Source organism: Pecten maximus, chromosome 14, assembly GCF_902652985.1.
Source record: "Pecten maximus chromosome 14, xPecMax1.1, whole genome shotgun sequence".
Classification (NCBI taxonomy): domain Eukaryota; kingdom Metazoa; phylum Mollusca; class Bivalvia; order Pectinida; family Pectinidae; genus Pecten; species Pecten maximus.
This window is the reverse complement of record NC_047028.1, coordinates 20,912,364-20,935,283: the sequence shown is the minus strand read 5'-3', so window position 1 is coordinate 20,935,283 and position 22,920 is coordinate 20,912,364. Positions and strand designations below refer to the sequence as shown.

Below are 22,920 nucleotides of genomic sequence, written 5' to 3'. Positions count from 1 at the left end.
ACAATTGGTGGCAAAGTGCTATCGATACCAGGGTACAAGTCCAATCAGGATGTAATTGGTGTCAGGGTGCAATAATTGCCAGATTGCATTATGTGCCAGGGTGAGATTGGTGTCAGGGTGCAATAGGTGCTAGAAGTATCATTAAGTCTCTCCAATGATATGGAGATCCTCATTCCGTAGTAAGATATATAAACTTTATTTTATATTATGATATATTTTGTAGGTTTAAATTCTGCAGATGAACACCAATACTGTGATAATGATAATATTCGTGAGTTCGGTTTTGATTTCAGTTAATATAACGTGTTAGATTTACATAAAGACCTTCAATGATTTCCTTACGAAATTGTTAAATATGATTCCCTACGGACGAAGTAATACATACGCCTTTAACGCTTTTGTCGCATCTTGGCGATTCTTCAGACCGAAGTATAGCGAAGATGCGACTAAAGCGCTAAGAACGTTTGACGAGTTGTATATATATAAGAATACACGATGTATTCAGGAGCTCTACGTTATAAGAAATCAAATATTCGGAGTTTAAAAATCTGAACAAATATTCAAATTTTTTTACCCTGAACAAATTTTCAAGCAATTTCACGAAAAAACAAAAGTAAATAAAAACAAACCACAACAGTGTATACTGAGTGATTAAGCTTTGCATCTTATTGGGAGAAATAAACAGCTAGCTATGGAAGATAGGGTTTGTAAAGTATAGAAGAAGTAAACCCCTGTTGGATATGGAGAGAATAAACTACCAGCAAATATAAAACATTTTTCAGGTATGGAAATAAGAAATCGTTGTCTGGAGAAGATAGAAACTGTCGCGGACGAGAGAAAAAATATCAACATATTGGGCATGAGCAGGTGTAACTCCCTCGATGAGGATATGAACAGCCAACAAGTGTAAACACTTTGATTTGTAATGAGAATATTTGCTGTCATGAATAATCCCCTAGACTCTTTGTGTGATACAAGTGTAGTGCTCAAGACTTGGAAGTTATAAACATTGATTTCTGATAACAGGCTATATAAATTAAACAAGAGGGTCACAGGGGGTGATGGATCGACACACGTAAGATACCAGGGTTAAAAATAAGTATTATTTGAGAATGATAAGTCTTGTGAAGATTACATTAATGCAAGCTAGCTTCAAATTAAGCACAAAGGCAAGGATAACAATACATTTAGTTTCATGTAATTTGCACGAGTTGTATGTGGTTCTCTGAAATCTAAGCAATATATTTCTCGCGCTAAACATACTATTTAAGATGTTGAATTCATCAATCATTTGTGGCAACAATCTATGACAACATAGCCACTTAACTCTGTTTATGTTTTTTATATCATCTAAGGAAAATTTAGATATATATATATATTGGGCAAAGAAGTAATTCTAACAGTATCGACAATGAAAAATGTCAAATTTTCGAGACAATCCTCCCCTTTATGTAAAACACAGATAATACAAATGCAATCACAAGATATGTAAACAGTACTAGAAAATACAGTAATATAAATATATGTTATACTACATTATAATGATATACTGCTGTGATTGGCCTGTAATGTATCTTCGGAAACATATATGTATACAAGCTTACTATTAGCAGTATATAGTGGGTACATGCTTCCACGTTACCAGTTAAGAAGGTAGAGCAGATATTTGTATCAAAAGTTTTGACAACATAATTATATATATTTATTTTGTATCAAACATTACTTTTGAGAAAACATAAAATATTTGTATTCATGGTAACTTTTGACAATTGCTACATTTTATCACAATTGATTTTGACAGAATATGGAGGGTATCAATTTTATAAATTTGGCTTACATGCATATGGAAGATTTAGAAGATATTACAGGCGATCAAATCGGAAGATCAATCCTTTTACCTGCCATTAGGCTCTGAGTGGCCACCCCACTACTTTCCATTGAGCGATAAATCGACAATAGCTGTTCTCAATGGTTTTGTGTTATGACTTTGATGTCGCTCGTCTGTGTACATAGGATCGCCGTGAAAGGCGGACCACTCAGACTAACATCTCAAGTGCCTTATTTATGACGAGCTGAAGCGATGATCTACTCCAGCTCAACAACATACCGTTTGATAATTCGTTTTGATAAATTTTCAAGTATCACTTATACTTTCATTGATGTCTAAAATAACGAAACGAGCGTTTTCAAAAGTGTTATCAATGAAAAGAAGTAGAATTTCAAATTACCATGTCAAGAGCCCCTGATACCAGATTGAGGGTAACGCGATATAGGGGCTATTCTACGGAGGGGTCAAAGGTCAATCCATTAGAACATGAAACATCGCAATGCATTCAAAAACTAGGTAGACTTATTATATAATTGGTGGTGGCCTCTGTTGTGAGGATAATAGTGATTGGTACACGGGGCATCCACGTTACACATCCAGTGTGTGTTATTTTACAGACTGTACAAACATCATCTGCAATGTCGCCAACAGAACTTGTTTCAAAATGGCAATACATTGTACTACAGTTCTACCTTATGATAACACGTGACAGCGAGCCGTCTGCAGTTTTCATTATCTTAATTAGTAGTTAATGCATCTCAGTGTTGGAGCTTTAGGCCGATGACGAGAGGTCGTGTGGTATTCCATGCTCTCCCATGCTGTTTATTGTTTCGATTCAAGGCCGGAGTTTCCACCATTGATAATTCGTGTGTGGTATCGTCATATCTCCAGGGATTCGTATTTAAATGTGTGATAAAAAGGATCAAGTGTTAAAGTTTGATCTTGTGACAAATCGTTTAGATCAACAGAGACAGGTCTTTTGTTTCATTTTTATGAATCTCACGAAAGAGACATTTATGTCTTACTTGATGAGGAACAGACTACAGTCTGGTTAAGTTACTCATGCTGGATGTGTGATGTAGCTTGCTAATGCACGCTCGAGTCGGGAAACCCTTTAAATCACATATCCCCTGGTGTGTCGTTAACTCGAATACTTGGTGGATTAGGATATTTAGCGAAATAATTCGGTTTTAACGTCTCTTCTAGTTAAATATATCGATATACACTTTCTTCAAACATATCTTACATAATACGGACTGTACAAACAAAAACGCACACGTGTACGTTTTTATTTTTATATATATACAATATATGCCGTATAATAAACATATAACGGAGTCGTACAGCTGCTCCTTCTCGTCAGTGATTAATTAATTGAATTGAAAGCGACGTATTATTTAACTATATATTAATGAATGTAGAAAGCCTTCATGATGGGTAGACATACACATGCTTATTGAATTTAGAAATACGATTACTCTTTTCTCTTTTATTGAACAATCGATATAACAATCGGTATCAGATTTATTTTCTTCGTGTTTTTCTTTTTCATTTGATTCAACAAGGTTAAACATCATAGACTTGAAACTATTCAAATATGTACGTATGGGTGGTAATTTCAATAAATACTGTATATACATTAATAAGACGGCCTTGTTATTCACGTACATAATGTTAAAAATTTTGGTAATATTCCATATTTTTTGTCCTGAAAATTCCTTTTAAAACAGGTTGTAATAACATCACGCTCTACCAGAATAGTTATGTCATATAATATCACACTAAATCAACAGTTTATTTACACACTGACAAATTCATTCATAACATTGCTGGCGTGGCTGAAGGACGAGTTGGCGACCTATTCTACAAATGACACATAGAGGGAACAAATTAAAGAAATTTACGGTGTGGGCAGGCAGCTCATATTGTAACAGAGCGCGAATTACCGGATAGTTTATACCATAACATGACGGGTATTATTGGGTAGTTTATGTCCCCCCTTCCCAGAGTGTACGCGCGTGTGCAGTGGTTTATCGCGGCCCCACCAGCGAAGCTTGGCGAATCCTAGGTGTTCCCGCTTGTGATAGCGACGGCACGAGCTTCCTCTCTGACACTGCATCACCTACATGTAACATTTCATATAATTGTATATTTGTTATACAATGCGGCGTGTTCAACATTAAACTAACCTAATTGACACTAACGGTAAAACATCCCAGAAAGTTCTGTTCCTTGAACAAATGCCATGGTATAATATTTATAGGACGTGTCTTTTCCCTATACGTGCGTAAATCTGAAATGTCTACATTTGATACTTTTACTAAGATCAGTTTTATCGGTTTGTCTTTCCCCCTTTTTAGTTGTCTTCATTCTAGTATTCAGCATTGGATTTCGGGTCTATTCTTTCGACTTTTCGCCGTACACCTCACGATTTGATAGACATTTGTTCTATTGCCGACTTATAGTTTTCTTATATTCGCATATGGTAATGCGTTCTATTGCCGACAAGTATTTTGTAGACGTTTACCTCACGTGGTTAGACATTTATTCTACTACGGACATATATTTTGTAGATTTTAACCTCAAATGTTTACAGACCTGTTTACCTCACATGTTAAGACATCCGTTCCATTGCCGACATATATTTTGTAGACGTCTACCTCACGTGTTCACAGACATTTGTTCTATTGCCGAAATGAGTTTTGTAGATGTTTACCTCACATGTTTACAAAATGAATGGCAATAAAAAACGATACATGTATTACAGACAGTTTATGATGATGAATGCCAACATCGGGCTGTTACAAGTAAACTTTTGTCTACAGCATATTTCTGTGTGTCCACAGCAACAGGACAGGACTGTTTCTATAGCAGTACAGTTGATACTAGGTGTACTGTTAGCGGTGATGAGTGGTTTGTGTCTCTCGTTAGTAGCAGTATGTTAATTGCGAAGAACAATTCGCACCTTTTCCACTTGAGATTCCACGTAAGACACATGCTTTCACAGCTCCATACTGAAGCGCCTCACACCAAACCCCATTTCACGTGCAAATCTGTTAACAACGTCATCGAAACAATAAGGAGCTAGCACCTCGTGACACGGACGCATTCCATTGCCCACGTGACCGACTCAATATACCCTCCCCTTCTCGAGCATCGTTATACAGCTATCAACACACGCGCACTCCTCTACCTGCCAATTGGAGAACTATCCCTGCTTTACAGACAAATTACCCAACCTTCAGAAACCCTACACGTTCTGTGTTATTGCTGCTAGTTTTTTTCTCCGTTTCATTGTAAACTACAATCTAGTATATAGCTTTGATATGTGTAGATGTTTATATAAATTAGGGCATGCTCACAAATAATAGACACTAAGTGTATACAATAAAAACCAGGGAAACGTTTGTCTGCATTAAAGATTACATTCCTAACTCATTCATAAAATTATTGTTTGATAGGAACAGGTTTTATTATATAACGATGTACTCCTTTCCCTAGTTCTATTCAGGCATTCTCGCAAACATAATTACTTTCGTTTATATGTATAAACCGTATGTTGAACATACAGCAAGGTTAGATGGACGGACAATATATTGTACAATAGACACAAGGTATCCGCATCTTTTTCAATGCATGTGAGACTAAGATATCCAAAGCATTAATCAAACTGAATAATGCATATGTTTTGGTTGTCTGGGCCTCGGCAGTGATTTTGAGGGCCTTAACATAACATTTCTCGGTAAAAATATAACATGGAAATAAAAAAAGGTAAAATATATTGACAACATTTCACTGAAATGTATATTTTATATTTTTAATGATGACAATTATTAATGAATATCTAACATGTGAAAAAAAAACCAGAGGCAAAATCGATGGATTCGTGCCTCCATTGGCTTGTGTATGCCTTAAAAAGGATTTTGTGAAATTCGACAAGATCGATGTTTTCGCTGTAAAGCAGGTGAAACACAACAAGGCGTTTGTTTCTCGTCAATATAATTATAGTAGAATGGTTAAAAATAGTGCTCATTTTAACAAGAAACCTAATCAAAGGCTAATGCTTAAGACTGTTCCTCACCCATGGTATACTGTGTTTAACGGTATTGTCTGCAGGCAAGTCTCATCACGACAAATTAGGCCAAAGATGTCGATCTGTAGATGTAGGGGAGATGAAAGGCGCCTGTCTGTTGAGCAGGATAATATGCTGACGTGAAGAAGTAGATACAGTTGTTTATGGGAGTCCTCCATTTGTCACATCATATGGACAAAACACCACTTAGGAATGGTACATAGCGTATGGACAGTGTGGCCAATCGACCACGAAACCGCTATAGCGTCTGATGGTCCATATTTCACGTAAATAGTATTTAGCCCGAGTTTGTACCCCACATTATGTACCTCCAGGTAAAAAAAATCTAGATAATTAAATTTTCTGTCCATGCTGTGTTCCTGACACTAACATGTGGTCTTGACACTTCGAAATTAATTGATCAAATTTCGCCATAAGTAATGACAATAAACATAGAAGCGTTGGTTACCATAGGGAGCAATACCGTATACCTGTTCTTATTAAACCTCGTTACAACCATTATCGTGCTGATGTTTGTCTAGTATATATATGTGATATTAAAGACGGTACAGTATCAAAAGTGTTATATGAAAAGTGTGTAAGCCATTATCCTACGGTTCGGTTTCTTTATGTCTTTCAGAGCTTTGTATCAGAGTAAACAGAAACCTTGGCAAGGCAACCAGAACTGTTCTAAAGCTTTCGGTATGGTGAAGCGACAGATTAAGATATGTAAACAAAACCTTGACTTAATGGGGACTGTGTCACATGCTGCTGTACTAACGAAAGACACGTGCGAATCACAGTTTAGTGACAGGAGGTGGAACTGTTCATCAATCCGGAAGTCTCCTCGTCTTACACGTGACCTTGTAAGAGGTGAGTGCTTTGGACATTTCTCTTATTCGATTGAGGTTTATAACTGTTTAATATATAATTTTATATAAAATAAGATAGAGTGTAATAATAATCCATAAAATACGCAATATGAAATGTATTCAAGCATAATCCAACCTAATGAATAAATTAATAAAAAAATGTGTCTGAATTCTTTTCCCTGTACCGACATTAATTGTCTATTCTTAGACCAAGTTTCGTGATAGTGTAGTATTTGTATTATAAACTAAGACTTCCTTTAACAAAATACAACTTCATTTCATCGTGTGTGATAAGAGTTGATCATCAATATGCAATATGATGTGAAAGCAGAAATCATTATGTTTAAACAAACTTTTACTGTAACAGTGAATAACTTTCAAAAGTAGGAAATACCCTGACGGCCAAGCATTTGTTTTGAACCTCTTTAGTCAACTTAAAGTGAGTAAGAACTCTTGTGAAAAAATATCCAATTGCGAACCCCTGTAACCAGTTACAAAAATCAAGATAACCAACCATTTGTTTATGAACCATTTTAATTAGCTTCAGTAAAAAATGCTTGCCAAACGTTGATTTGTAAACGTTGATTCTGTAGCTAACGAGAGCAATAAAAAAGAAAATAAAACATCGTTATTGGGGAACCACAAAGAATAAGACTAACTGGTAAACTAGGACGCTAAAAAAAAATACTAGACGGGAATAATATCGCCATTGGAAGGTAGTTTAGCTAGCTTAAGAGGAGGAAGTTGCAGATATAAAATATCCCAAACGTGTATATAAGATACTTGGAGGGTACAAAGGGTAAGTGTGTTGCCTGGTTACCGGTGTTTGGTGGGTCTGTGAGATGGGGGTGATAGTAGTGTGAAAAAGGTGTGAAGTGCCGGAGCTTATCGCCATAAACTCATTGGTTACAATGGACCTCCCTGAAAGTTTCCAGATCCAGCAATGTTTTGTCGTCGTTGACATTCAATGCGTCCAACTTTATGTGGGCAGCAGACAAAGACCTGCCTAGAGGGGCAAACTCCATACACTTTACCAGGAATTAATCCAACACACCCTATTGTCGTTTTACTGTGGGTCCACTCTATCAATGGGATATTCATGCACAATAAAACTATATTGTACAAATTGACAAGATTTTGTTAACAAAGATATCGACAATAAATTGCACCGACTTGGTGTTGAGTTAGATTTTATGACGTGTCAACTTAAAGATGGCTTTTCAGTCCAGCATCGTTTTACAAAGCCGACTACACGGTGGTGCCTTGGGATATCAGGTCGGGCTATATTACCTCGGTATACCCCGCACGTCGTAACTAGTATTTTATGGGCTTACATGGGTCATGTACATATAAGTTAGACCCGTTTACACAATGAGTATCGCATTGATGTGTCAGTAACACTAGGACATGTGAAAACATCCTTTTTGCATATTGAATTAAGAGATGTATTAAAGATTCTCGTGTCAGGCTGTTTAAAGGAGAAGCCTTGCAATGTATATATACCACTAAAAATAGGCCGTAAATGTGTTAAAGACGCCTGTGTCGTCTTATTTGAATTAAAATAGATTATTCAATGATTCATAGTTAACCTGTACTTATTTACCAGAAAATATTTTTTGTTTAAATGGAATTGATTCACTTAAGTAATTGTTTGACAAGAAATCAGTTTATTTTTTAATCCCAATAAAACAACTCACTTTCATTAACGATTCTTTAGTGATTTGTAAACTAATTGCCTCAAAAATATGTATTCAATAACATTCAAACTTTATTTGAGCTGTGAGGGACTAAGACAATAAGTTTGTTTTCAATCAATGAACTTATTGATGATTTCATTATTATTATTTAATATCATTTTATATTAATCATTATATTATTGTTCATTTTTTTTTTTTATCAAATTATGCTTTATTGTTAGTTATTTTCGATATACTCATATTTAAATTATAAGGAGCAAATCTGAATATTAAATAACAAAATCATTTCGAGCTTTGAGAATCTAAGCCGAACATCTTTGTCAAACCATATTTGAGCTTACATAAACTGTTAACATAACGTTCAAGTTATTATGTTTGAAGTACCTTAAGCTGTTTATTATCTTTTAACAGGTACAAGGGAGCAGGCATATTTATATGCTATATCGTCAGCCTCGCTCGTGCATTCTGTTGCACGTGCATGCAGTATAGGTGTGACGACTAAGTGCAGTTGTGGAGCGCTCCCAAATAGTCCCCCCGATGGCGAGTTTAAATGGGGAGGATGTGGGGATGATGTGAAGTTTGGACTTTATCTAAGTGAAAGTTTTACAGACGCTTCTTTGTCAAAACGAGGCAAAATTAGAACGTCTAAAAAGGCACAGATGAATCGTCATAATAATGCTGCAGGTCGGAAGGTAGGTGTGCTGAATTTTACTGACTTAATTAATTCCAGGAAAATAATCAGAAATTTCAAAAGAAATCAAATAATTTATTCGCAGTCAATCAATTGTACCAGTCCATTTGATAAAACCCCATTATGAAATTCCCAAGTAAAATTATGGAATACATTACCTGTAGATATTCATGAAATTTTTTGTTTCTTTTACAAAAAGACAATGTTAAAATCTCTCAATATTTTAACATTTAAAGTAGACATCTTCAAATGTGTCATACACGATTAAGGTTTAAAATCGGAGAAAGCCCATTACGTAATTGCAAATTAGTTTTTTTACTATCATTTTTCTATCATGTACCATTAATATCAAATCAGATCTAAAAAAATGTAATTTCAGTTAAATTTTTCTTTTACTGAAAAAAAATTCCATGGAGAAATGATATTTACCCAAAAAATGATAAACAAGGACATATTTTTCATTGCCAAAAATTACATCAAATTAAGAAAACTTGTTTTGCTAAAATTTGCGTATCAATTGTTTTGAATTTGATAATGATTGTGTGATAGTAAATGTCTGTACTTTGTATTATAAGGTACAATACTTGTACTTACAGACTAAAAAATTAAGGCGTCCCGAATCATGCTACAATCAGTTATATTCACCACGTGTGCATGTATGTTAATTGTTAAACTTTAATGTTATTCATTCCATATTGTAATAAGTCGTTTCCAGTTCCGAAGATTTATTGGCCTTTCTATGAACTTGGGCTTGTTTGCCAATCCCATGTGGATATATATGGTTGAAAATGAATAAAATATTGTTTGGACTAAATCTTACCAAAAGATTGGAAGGTAGGTGTTAGAAAAAAACTTTCCAAACTACTATGGTCGGAAGGCAGATGTTCTAAAACATAACAAGCTACTATGGTCGAAAGGCAGATATTATAAAGCCTATCAAGCTACTATGGTCGGAAGGCAGATATTCTAAAACCTACCAAACTACTATGGTCGGAAGGCAGATATTCTAAAACCTACCAAACTACTATGGTCGGAAGGCAGATATTCTAAAACCTACCAAACTACTATGGTCGGAAGGCAGATATTCTAAAACCTACCAAACTACTATGGTCGGAAGGCAGATATTCTAAAACCTACCAAACTACTATGGTCGGAAGGCAGATATTCTAAAACCTACCAAGCTACTATGGTCGGAAGGCAGATATTCTAAAACCTACCAAACTACTATGGTCGGAAGGCAGATATTCTAAAACCTACCAAACTACTATGGTCGGAAGGCAGATATTCTAAAACCTACCAAACTACTATGGCCGGAAGGCAGATATTCTAAAACCTACCAAACTACTATGGTCGGAAGGCAGATATTCTAAAACCTACCAAACTACTATGGTCGGAAGGCAGATATTCCAAAACCTACCAAACTACTATGGTCGGAAGGCAGATATTCTAAAACCTACCAAACTACTATGGTCGGAAGGCAGATATTCTAAAACCTACCAAACTACAATGGTCGGAAGGCAGATATTCTAAAACCTACCAAACTACTATGGTCGGAAGGCAGATATTCTAAAACCTACCAAACTACAATGGTCGGAAGGCAGATATTCTAAAACCTACCAAACTACTATGGTGGGAAGGCAGATATTCTAAAACCTACCAAACTACTATGGTCGGAAGGCAGATATTCTAAAGCCTATAAAACTGAGATAAGGCAATAGTCTTATACATAATTCATATTTTCAGTTTTAGTTTAACCTGCGAACATGATATGCTATGTTAAGATGTTAGTTTATGTTTGTAATAAAAAAATATATTGTCAAGTATATTGTATCCCCATTGTATATAGCGGCACAATGCTCATTATGTAGAGGCACACACGTTTTTAATATATATACAGTCAAACCTGCTCTAACGACCCCCTGTATATAACGACTGCCTGTCTATAACGACCGGTTTTAAGATTCCCCGTGATATTTTACTATATAACGACCCTCTGTATAGCGACTACCTGTCTAATGTGGCTAACGACCGGTGATTTCGGAACGGCGGTCGCTGATTTGTTTTCTATAGCGACCGATTTCTGTCAGCCATCTTCTGCTCTCGGCAGTCATCCCTCATAAAATCCCCGGAAAATTCATACCTTGGGCGGTCGCTATTGACAGGTTTGACTGTATTACTACGCATAACATACGGTATATTGTATCTTTAGTGCAGTTATTGAATATTGTGTTATTATGTTCTAACAAACACCAGTTCTTGACAATTATTTTCATTCGCCTCTAATTTGTAAAACATAAACCTATGTACCATGTCATATTAAGAGCGAATGACTCAAATCGCATTAGGAGTCATGAACATTGTTATTGACAAATGTAGGACGTTGCTTGTCATAAGACTTCAACAGAAAAACGATCGATGTCTTCTATTGCATTTGCATGGAATCATCAATGCCGATTGTATTCTAATAAGCGAATTATATTTGGCACATTATTCCAGTCAGAGCTAAATATAGATCTAACATCTAATATACGGGAACAAATTTCAATGCTTAATGAAAATATTATAACCTATAACCGTCAGAGACTAACGATAATTTTGTAACAAAAAACAAAAATGTCAAAATCTAACATATTAATTTCCTTACAATTGATTACCATTATATTCAATTCTTTCATATGGGGCCGCGGTGGCCGAGTGGTTAAGGTGTACCGACACTTTATCACTAGCCCTCCACCACTGGGTTGCGAGTTCGAAACCTACGTGGGGCAGTTGCCAGGTACTGACCGTAGGCCGGTGGTTTTTCTCCGGGTACTCCGGCTTTCCTCCACCTCCAAAACCTGGCACGTCCTTAAATGACCCTGGCTGTTAATAGGACGTTAAACAAAAACAAACCAAAATCTTTCAATAGGTCAACTTACAATCATATTTTGTGTTTTTGGAATTTTACCATTTTTTGTTCTTCATATTTAATAAAATCATTACGCGCGGACTCAGAAACAAACAGCGTTGAAATAATCTATCTGTACTTAAAAAATAAAGCTATATTTATTATATTCTCTGTTTTGCAGATCGTTTCTGACAGCCTCACGAAAGCTTGTAAATGTCATGGTGTGTCGGGGTCCTGCTCAATAAAGACGTGCTGGAAAGCTCTTCCTGATTTCACATCCATTGGAACCATCCTTAAACGTCGCTATACAACAGCTGTGGAGGTTAAAAGGAAAAGACGAAAAGGAGTAAAAATATTCCTCCCGCTGAATCCGAAAATTTCATCGATAACTAAGGATTCCCTGATATATTATACAAAATCTCCAGATTATTGTAGCCCTGATCCAAAAACAGGGTCAGTTGGTACAGCAGGCAGGTACGTATCCAATGTATATTGAATCTGTCCATCACTGTTATAATGGAACTCTAGCAGCCACACTCTCCTCTGTCTCTTGAGTACATACTAAATTTGTAGCCGACATATTAAATATATAGATCTATAAAGGTATTCAATCGTCAATTATAAATCAATAATGACCATTCTCTTGCAGATAAAATCATGAATGTTTTAATATGACTCATTCACATGTAAAATCCCAACAGGTATTAGAATGTTATATTGAATAACTTGCAATGAAAAATTATTGCAATCTATGTCAAATAACTGAACTTGTGCCAAGGTCGCGGAATATTAAGAGCAATAATGTTTATACCTATTGCAACAGTCCTACAATATATTTATTATATATACCTTTTTTGGTTACTGAGTATGCTAGCTATGATAACACAAACCGCCATATACGATTCACACTAATTATATACAGCTTATTATCAATAATGTTGTGTTTTATTTGATTACAGGGTATGTGAGAAGAACGGAGACGGGTGGGGAGGGTGTGATACCATGTGCTGTGGAAGAGGATTCAAAAGTTTTTCTATAGAAATCACTGAACGTTGTGAATGTAAATACTACTGGTGTTGTTATGTTAAGTGTAAGACGTGCAGAAAGACACTGCATTTAAACACGTGCCGATAAGACGGTCCTATCAGCGTGCTCAAGAGTGATAGACACTTGTGCTATTTACCATATAGACACCCGAGGATTGCTGCAAGGCAGTTCTGTGTTGTGATTTCTTGGAATCAGGTATTCTTAGTTCTGACTATGCCCTGTATAAGGAATGGTCTGATGATAATGATTTGGTTCCCAAGGAATTATGTTCAGCAATATATTATACGTGCTGCCATTTTTATCCTTTCTTTGAACTTCCAGTTAGTAGAAGAAACGATATATGAAAGAATATGATTGCGATGTTTTTATTGGATAATGCTGAGTATGCATTAAAACTAAGTATGCATAGCATGTTTCTAATTGAATATGAACGATAATGTTTAAACAACAGCAATGAACTCTAAATCTTAGATATTGGTGATATGTTGATATCATAGCCCCTAGTTATAATCAAAATTAAAATAGAACCTTCATCTTGTTATCGAAACAAGTTGAGGACCCAGACAATAATGAAAACTCAGTGCTGTGTTGGTATACACCTGTGGGATAAGGCGAGGTAGCGATGTGGTATATGTTTTTTTTAGCCAAGAGACTAAAATCAAAAGATAGCAGATATCAACATGACGTCGGAGTGGTTTCCTTTTGTCACGTGATGGCAACACCACGTGGTGATTACAACCAATAGGCGACTTCCCTGTGTTCCCATGGTGACATCTTGTTTCTTTGTGGATGTTTCCCGTGATGTTGGATGAAGAGATGTGTATTTGGGATGATACTGACATTCTACTCCCAGTTTGAATCTGTTTTCACCTGTTTTGTAATATATTCGTAGGCGATACTTAATTTATACTATTTGTAAAATGCTGCAGATCATGTTGTTATATTTTTGTATATATGATGTCATCAGCACAACTGTTGAGTATGATTGTAAATTATGACACCCTATGTATATACGTGTACCAAATGAAATAAATTAATTAACTACTTGGTAACTTCTGGTGTCACATCTAGTACACGGCTGATATTGTCTCTACGTTCTACATCAGCAAAACCTGTCTACACATATGAGTGCATTCAATATTCTTTAAACTGTTTCAAGTTTGAATAATTTACATTTTTTACAAACTGTTTCTTTTTTGATAACAAAACATTTGATTAACTGGATTTGTAGCGGATACTACAACACTGAATCGCCAATACATCTCAGTGACTTGGACGTTTGAAAGGGTCGGACAAAATTCCAAAACGTCACAGGTGTTCAATAGATAGCACAAATTAGCCATTTTAGCCGTGCATTAGTTCAAAATATAGCTTATGTGTATAGTTTAGGAAAATCAAACGCATTTCGTAATAAACACTTACAAAGGACGGCTTATCACTAGCTGTAGTGTTTGAATCTGTTTTCACCTGTTTTGTAATATATTCGTAGGCGATACTTAATTTATACTATTTGTAAAATGCTGCAGATCATGTTGTTATATTTTTGTATATATGATGTCATCAGCACAACTGTTGAGTATGATTGTAAATTATGACACCCTATGTATATACGTGTACCAAATGAAATAAATTAATTAACTACTTGGTAACTTCTGGTGTCACATCTAGTACACGGCTGATATTGTCTCTACGTTCTACATCAGCAAAACCTGTCTACACATATGAGTGCATTCAATATTCTTTAAACTGTTTCAAGTTTGAATAATTTACATTTTTTACAAACTGTTTCTTTTTTGATAACAAAACATTTGATTAACTGGATTTGTAGCGGATACTACAACACTGAATCGCCAATACGACAGGGACATTACCCTGGGGTTTAGCGGGTTCTGATCGTTCGTGCTAGGCTAATTGATATCATAGACTGAGAGTTCGAGCCCAGTCAGGGCACGAGTAAAAATTGTCTTCGATCGTGATTTTTTTCTGTGTTGTATAGTATAATAAATATATCATGGGTGTCTGCAATAGTCAAGAATATTTGTCCCGAGATATTGGTAATCGACCGATGTTCTAAGAACATAAGTCCATTACCAGTACCGATGGTCAAATATTCTTTACTCTTGCACAGACATCCATGATATAATTGTTTTATTACATAATCACCAAAACACAGTAAGAATCACTGATATCTCGACTTTCCTGTAGGCCTAAAAGTCACCATGACTGTCGTCGGCAGTGTTGACATCTCAGTGACTTGGACGTTTGAAAGGGTCGGACAAAATTCCAAAACGTCACAGGTGTTCAATAGATAGCACAAATTAGCCATTTTAGCCGTGCATTAGTTCAAAATATAGCTTATGTGTATAGTTTAGGAAAATCAAACGCATTTCGTAATAAACACTTACAAAGGACGGCTTATCACTAGCGATATAATATCTGTAGGTTATAGCTGTGAACTATCTCAGTAACTGTATTGTATCTAGAAATGTTAGGATTTATGATTATATCTATATACGATCTGGACATTCTTTTGTGGTTTAATTTCAGAGTAGTGATAAAATACACTTCAGGACTACTACCATCAACTGTGAGGATTGTACAAACGACACACAAGTAACTCGCACCTTTCTTTACAAGTTGATAATAAGATACAGTACTGACAACATCTCAACTGCATCATACAGCTAACATTAGTGACACAACCTGTTGTGAATAATCCAGTTTCCTTTACATTTTCAGTAAAATCACATTTGTTGATAATGATATCCAATTATCATTACGTACACGTGTAAGGACCGTCTTTAATGTAGCAGAAATTAGCACATCTGCTGATCTACTGATGAAGAAGCGAGCGATTCTTGTTTATTTATAATATAAATAATATATAGATGATAGATCGATAACCGATATAAAGAAAAGAAAAATAAACAATAAAACTGGGAAAGTGGTTACCCGTACTTAGAAAGACTCACCAGGAGCATTCTAGGTCAATATTATGCAAACTTTAACACACAAGACATGCGTTACTAAAATAACATATTCTCACCTTGATAAAACCTAAATGGTCAATCAGGACCATGGTTTCTCCTGTATTATTTCATTTACGTCCCAATAAAACACCTACATACTGGATTGAAGCTGTTTGAAACACGTCCCAATCACAAAACACCTACAGACTGGATTGAAGCTGTTTGAAACACGTCCCTATCACAAAACATCTACATACTGGATTGAAGCTGTTTGAAACACGTCCCAATCACAAAACACCTACTAATACTGGATTGAAGCTGTTTGAAACACGTCCCAATCACAAAACACCTACATACTGGATTGAAGTTGTTTGAAACACGTCCCAATCACAAAACACCTAAAGACTTGATTGAAGCTGTTTGAAACATGTCCCAATCACAAAACACCTACATACTGGATTGAAGCTCTCTGAAACACGTCCCAATCGCAAAACACCTACATACCGGATTGAAGCTATCTGAAACACGTCCCTATCACAAAACACCTAAAGACTGGATTGGAGATGTCATTAAGATCACAGAACACCGTTTTACTTTCGTCTTGTCCTTTGTAATGTTATGTCATGGAAATATTTATGGCGAAGAGGTCAATGTAATTATGGAGACTGGTATGTGGATAGATGCATTGTGTTGACAAATATTACACTCAGGAAGATTAAACAAGTAGATATTAGATTTAACATTACATGTTACAAATGTAGTAGAAATCCAAACTCCAAAGTGGCTTCAAACTACGTCTTCCTACTTGTTTCTAAGCAAAACACACTTTAAAGTAATTAATAAAGTGTAAAAACCTTGTCAATAAAGACACCATTGTTATATGACAAAGCGTTAGTCGATCAACGATACCTGATACATTGATAACAGCAGATAATACCGACATCAAAACGAACCCATAAAAACTGATAAATTTATAGCAGAATATTAGCAATATATATATAGATTTACACGAAGATCTTTAAAAAGTATAAGGGAATAAGACCAGGTGTTTCAGAGGTTAAGCGTCTTATGGTCCATCGACAACACCTGTCAGATAAATCTAGGTAAAGTCCGAGTTAAGTCACAATTTTATATTGGAACTTAGGGTGGTGACAACGGAACCGTTAGGCACTCGACACGCATCAAACACGTGTGACCTCATATCGCTCAAGGAAATATACTTCTTCAAAATGATGTCCATCGGAAATGTTATATTTCGACAGACATTCTATTTTAAACAGGGAGTTACTATTCAACCCTGTTTTTCTTTCTGCGGTGATTGCTCACACAATGTGTATTGGAAGGTGACCCAATATTTCTATCGAGAATGTTAAATAAATGACATCATAGATTTTGTCAACAAGAAACCCGGACATTATAACATTAACATCATTAAAGACGCATTATCTCGGTATTAAAATAAAGTAATGTGTACCGAATAACTTTACTTTATTATTATATCAACATCAAACACTGAACTACCTGGTACTTTATCAAGGGTTTCCCTGTAAATCTATATTTTGTTTATATTTTCTTTTCATTTTATCGATTTAAAGTTACAGACAGACAGTTTCGGTACAGGTCATTATTCGTGTGATTTGTAAATTTAATGCTGGACTATGGCAGACAGAAATGCTTCAGAAATGTTTTTACAACAATAAATGACGAGCACAAGTACTAAAATTTACTCACGATCATATTTTGAGCTCTAAATCGAAGCAATGATGACAGAAAGGAGAATTATGGAAACAAAGGTAAAATGTACAAGAAGAACAAAATAGAACCATGGGTACAGGACAGGTAAGTGTCTTCCTCTACATCAGTCATCAGTCTTTAGGGTGGTCGGGTGGCACAGTGGTAACTTGCCTTTCACCTCGGTGGCCGGGGTTCCATTGCCCGATCGGACTTGGAAAGGTAAGAGGTGACCTGCCCGACCCACCCTGATTTCCTCCTACACCAAGACCCCTCCCGCAAGAGTGATTAATATCCGTTTGAGTAACTAGTCTCGCATTTGTTGTAAAATAAATAAAGTTTACAGTGGTTGTCATCAGCCTTTCAACTACATATCAGATCCATTCAGGGAATGTCAAATTCTGAATATAAGAATCAAAGGAGTAGCTACGAAGCTGCAAAGAAAAAATAATTAACATCAACACAAACAAAAGTGCGATGTTTATTAATAAATGTCCATCACACTACAATTTCTAGTTCTAGGTAACAGGATAATAAAAACTAAAATCGGAAGGAACATAAGTGTCATATTAGAAGATAATTACTCACCGGAAAACAATCTGGCTAATGCCTTGCAAATTTCTAAAAATACTGTTTGTTTGTTTATAAAAGGACTGGTAGTAATTCCCATTTCTGATTGGAGGAGCGACGTCATGTGATAATTCTGTAAATCTGTAATAAACCTCGTTCTATAATTAGAAAAGTGTTTTCTCGATTAATCAACACTTTTGACATCACAATGACTATGACGTAATAAATGCAATATTGACGCGGTGTTCTAAAAGTTGTATATATACGTATGATTTTTTTTACTTCTTTTAGTAAATCAAAGAAGTTGATCTTGTAATGTAAAATAGATAAATCTCATTGTGAAATGTCGCTTAAATAAAACAACTGTTGTCTAATGAGTTACACGCTTAGATTTACTGTTGAGTTACACGATCAGATTTACTATTGAGTTACACGCTTAGATTTACTATTGAGTTACACGATCAGATTTACTATTGAGTTACACGCTTAGATTTACTATTGAGTTACACGATCAGATTTACTATTGAGTTACACGATCAGATTTACTATTGAGTTACACGATCAGATTTACTATTGAGTTACACGATCAGATTTACTATTGAGTTACACGATCAGATTTACTATTGAGTTACACGATCAGATTTACTATTGAGTTACACGATCAGATTTACTATTGAGTTACACGATCAGATTTACTATTGAGTTACACGATCAGATTATGAGTTACACGATCAGATTTACTATTGAGTTACACGATCAGATTTACTATTGAGTTACACGATCAGATTTACCATTGAGTTACACGATCAGATTTACTATTGAGTTACACGATCAGATTTACTATTGAGTTACATGATCAGATTTACTATTGAGTTACACGATCAGATTTACTATTGAGTTACACGATCAGATTTACTATTGAGTTACACGATCAGATTTACTATTGAGTTACACGATCAGATTTACTTTTGAGTTACACGATCAGATTTACTATTGAGTTACACGATCAGATTTACTATTTAGTTACACTATCAGATTTACTATTGAGTTACACGATCAGATTTACTATTGAGTTACACGATCAGATTTACCATTGAGTTACATGATCAGATTTACTATTGAGTTAGACGATCAGATTTACTATTGAGTTACACGATCAGATTTACCATTGAGTTACATGATCAGATCATTTTTGAGTTACACGATCAGATTGACTATTGAGTTACATGATCAGATCATTTTTGAGTTACAAGATAAGATTTTCCATATGCTTACACGTTTGAGTTACACGATCACATTAACAAAGTTACCCTTTGTAAAATAAAAGTTAATACCAATTGTTTTGGAAGGCTAAGTGTCTTCTCTACTTCATTTACGACAAGCGCCATGCTGATCTTTGCTAAATTCTGAAAATACCACAACATTGAAATTAAAACTCGGATGACGACAACTGGACAACTAAGGATCTCGAACTAAGAGCTCGTGACGACAGCGTTATATCTACAATGTCCGTTGTCAGTTCTATCTAAATCGTACATGCACTTTTAATAACAACCTCTTGAATAATGAATCCACATCATGATGTAAATATAGCATGTTATGAAAGCACGGATTTAACTATCTATAAATCGAAAGTTATAATAGGGGAATTGAAAACCGTTACGCTCATCATAAAGCTTATCTGACAGGTGTGAGGAAAACGTTACGCCTAGTGTTTCTGAATATCCTCGAAATCTAGATTTACGTCACTGTAAAGTATGTGTGTAAAATGTCTAAATATCTTTTTAATCATGAAAATAAATCGTACATTAACAAGATACACTAGTGATGGATTGTGTATTAAACAATTTGATTTTTGAACAACATTTCATCGTTTAAATCATTTTTTTAACAATAAAATTTGCAGTAGAATTGGTGGTAGATCGGAGCGATCCATGATTGAAGGGAGATAACTCCTAGACGTATTAAGCTTAAACAACGAGAGCAGTCACGACAACACGTGGCTTTTCGTGAATGGTCAAGTGAAAATGGGGTGATGTCAGAGAACTCACGATGTCCCTAGTTTCTGCTATTTTGTTTTTGAAGATTAGGTCACATTCTTGTGATAATATCATATTTCCATTCGGGTTTTAATGTACAAAACACGGAAGAGATTACCGACGAAATATCAATATTTGATGGGATAAAGAATAAAACGATAATAAAAAAAAAATTAAAATATGATTATTAGCATGACTATCCGAATGTGTCCATAATTTCATTAATAAGCATAAAAAACCCTTTGCGTTTGTCATTGATCTGTTCACGACATCAGGAAGACACTATGCCTGTCTCTTTGCAAGCCTACTTCATAAGTATTGTATTTCATTAAAGAGCTGATCGGTACATATTTATTTTGTGATGTTTTTAATTTTTTTTTCTTCAAAATTTTGATCGAATACAAAAGGGGGAAAAACTTGAATAGCTGAAGTCATTACCTCCTCCACATCAGCCACTTACTTCGACCTTTACCAATGTACAATGTACATGTAACTGATAAGGGCAGGAATCTGTACGATAATCGTGAGGTTTACAATCGCCCCATTGTATATTTTCTATTGATGGATAATAGCATCCTTGCTTCCCAAGCCATTGGCGTGACTGATCGAAAGCTACAGGTGTTGTCCTTATATGATGATTCGCGTGAAAGATGTCGACAGTTGAAAACTTAAAAAAAAAATGTATAAAAATCAAGGACATTTTTAGAGTCGATACAATATTGCAATTAGAAAAAAAATCTACATATATTTTGTATTTTATTTTATGATTTACTTCTTGTTTCCACCTCGGTTCTCATTATAGAACGCAACATTTCCTGTGTTTGACAAGGTATCTATTGCGGTGATCGTCAATAAAACAGAAGAGTTTAAACCTATTGTTCAGATTCTACCCTCGTTCGTCGATTTACTGTTTCGTTTGAATGTCCGAATTCTCTGATTGCTTTTCCAAAAACCACCAGAATATGTCATACACATATTTCATAAGCACAAGTAAGTGTGTTCTTGTTATCAAGATGTGTTAATTAGTCTCCTTCGCTGCGTACAACAAGAGAAGATTTTAATCATATTATCCAATCGACAATGTATTTTCAAACAAGAAAATGGGATTCACAATGATTTGATTTCAACCCTTTTCGGCCCAATTGTTCAACACAATTTGAAAATCCTGATAAAATCATTTCTGGTAAAACTACATTTTATGAAACTTTAACACTGGTCAATCTCTTTCTACAGCGGCCTATATTCAGAAAAATACACACACTGAGGTTTAAGGTTTCTAGAGTTATCTACCTTCCACTGTTGTTTGGGTGTTTATCAATTTATCTCCCTTCCACTGTACATGAATTGACCTCCCTTCTGCCTCAGAGAGAGCGTGCGGCTTTTGAATTTGAGAAATAAAAACTGGATATATACCATGTGAAAGGCACATGCTATCTCTGTGTGACAATACAAGGGGACACTTCACACTAAGTGTCAAACTTTAACTTCCACTTCTCATTATTTCCAACTTTTAGGCGTTGAATGTTGTTTGTCTTTGTTTTAAAATACGGTTATGATTGTGTTAAGTGTTGGTTGTGTTTGTTCAGTTTTTGTAGCGTTTTCCTTGAAGTTTAGTGTGTGTGTGTGTGTGTGTTTGAATTTGGTTGCGTTTTTTTGAAGGTTTTGTTTTGTTGTGTGTGTGTGTGTGTGTGTTCTGTTTTGGTTGCGTTTTTTGTAGTTTCGTTGTTTGTGTTTGGTTTTGGTTGCGTTTTCCTTGAAGTTTTGTTGCGTGTGTATTGGGCTATGAACCGTTTTCAATACTATTGTTGCTATTGTTTCATTTATAGTCAGAATTTCGTGGCTTAGCATTGGTTACTCCAATTCATATCTGTTTCTAATATTATCTAGCTATCACGGGATTTTTCGCAAATGTTTTAACGTGACTTTTTTTAAACATGAAGTTCTTGTCTGGGGAGATATCATACTCTCTCTCATGTTCAATGACCAAACTAAGTCTGTGGGTATAGCTTACTGAATTATAGTCTCAGTTCTCCAAACACTGTTCCTTCCGTCACACTGTCTATCTTTATCTCCAACATTCTATCATCAACAACTGTCGGTGTTTTATACGAGGTTATATCTCATGAAAGAGTTTCGCTTACTCAGCTCACGTCTGGTATCGCTCAATAAACAGCTGTGAATAATAGTGTTTTTGTTATTTTGATTTGATACAAGCGACAATCCAGACACATGGGACAATATATTATTAAATGCTATTATTGAATCAGTATTGAATGTTTTGATATTCACGCTGTAGGGTATTGGGGTCATGCTAGGTCAGAGAAACTTGTCTGGTAAGGATTTTATACAGGAATTTTATCGATCATTCTTAAATCATTCTTGGTAGTAGCTTTAGAGCTAGTTATGAAACAAAAGATGTCCTTAGTCACCAAAAATTCGGAATGTGAACAATTCCGACGCCATTTTCATCAATATTTCATAACTAAAGGAAATTTTGCATTGAGTTCAGTTTCAGAT

General features: G+C 35.3%; 1 protein-coding gene across 2 annotated transcripts in view; it reads left to right on the top strand.

Moving 5' to 3' along the window:
* LOC117342339 (protein Wnt-11b-2-like) overlaps positions 1-14,147 on the top strand; it is a 60,063-nt gene extending 45,916 nt beyond the window's left edge. Inside the window, exons 2-6 of one of the 2 annotated variants that reach the window (XM_033904479.1) lie at positions 783-906; positions 6,541-6,773; positions 8,881-9,161; positions 12,229-12,521; positions 13,007-14,147. In XM_033904479.1, coding sequence (XP_033760370.1) covers positions 785-906; positions 6,541-6,773; positions 8,881-9,161; positions 12,229-12,521; positions 13,007-13,181 — 1,104 coding nt within the window. In that variant the 5' untranslated portion in view covers positions 783-784 and the 3' untranslated portion in view covers positions 13,182-14,147. The remainder of the gene's footprint in view (positions 1-782; positions 907-6,540; positions 6,774-8,880; positions 9,162-12,228; positions 12,522-13,006) is intronic. The other variant, XM_033904480.1, reaches the window with a different exon arrangement.
* The last annotated feature ends 8,773 nt before the right edge of the window (positions 14,148-22,920 follow it).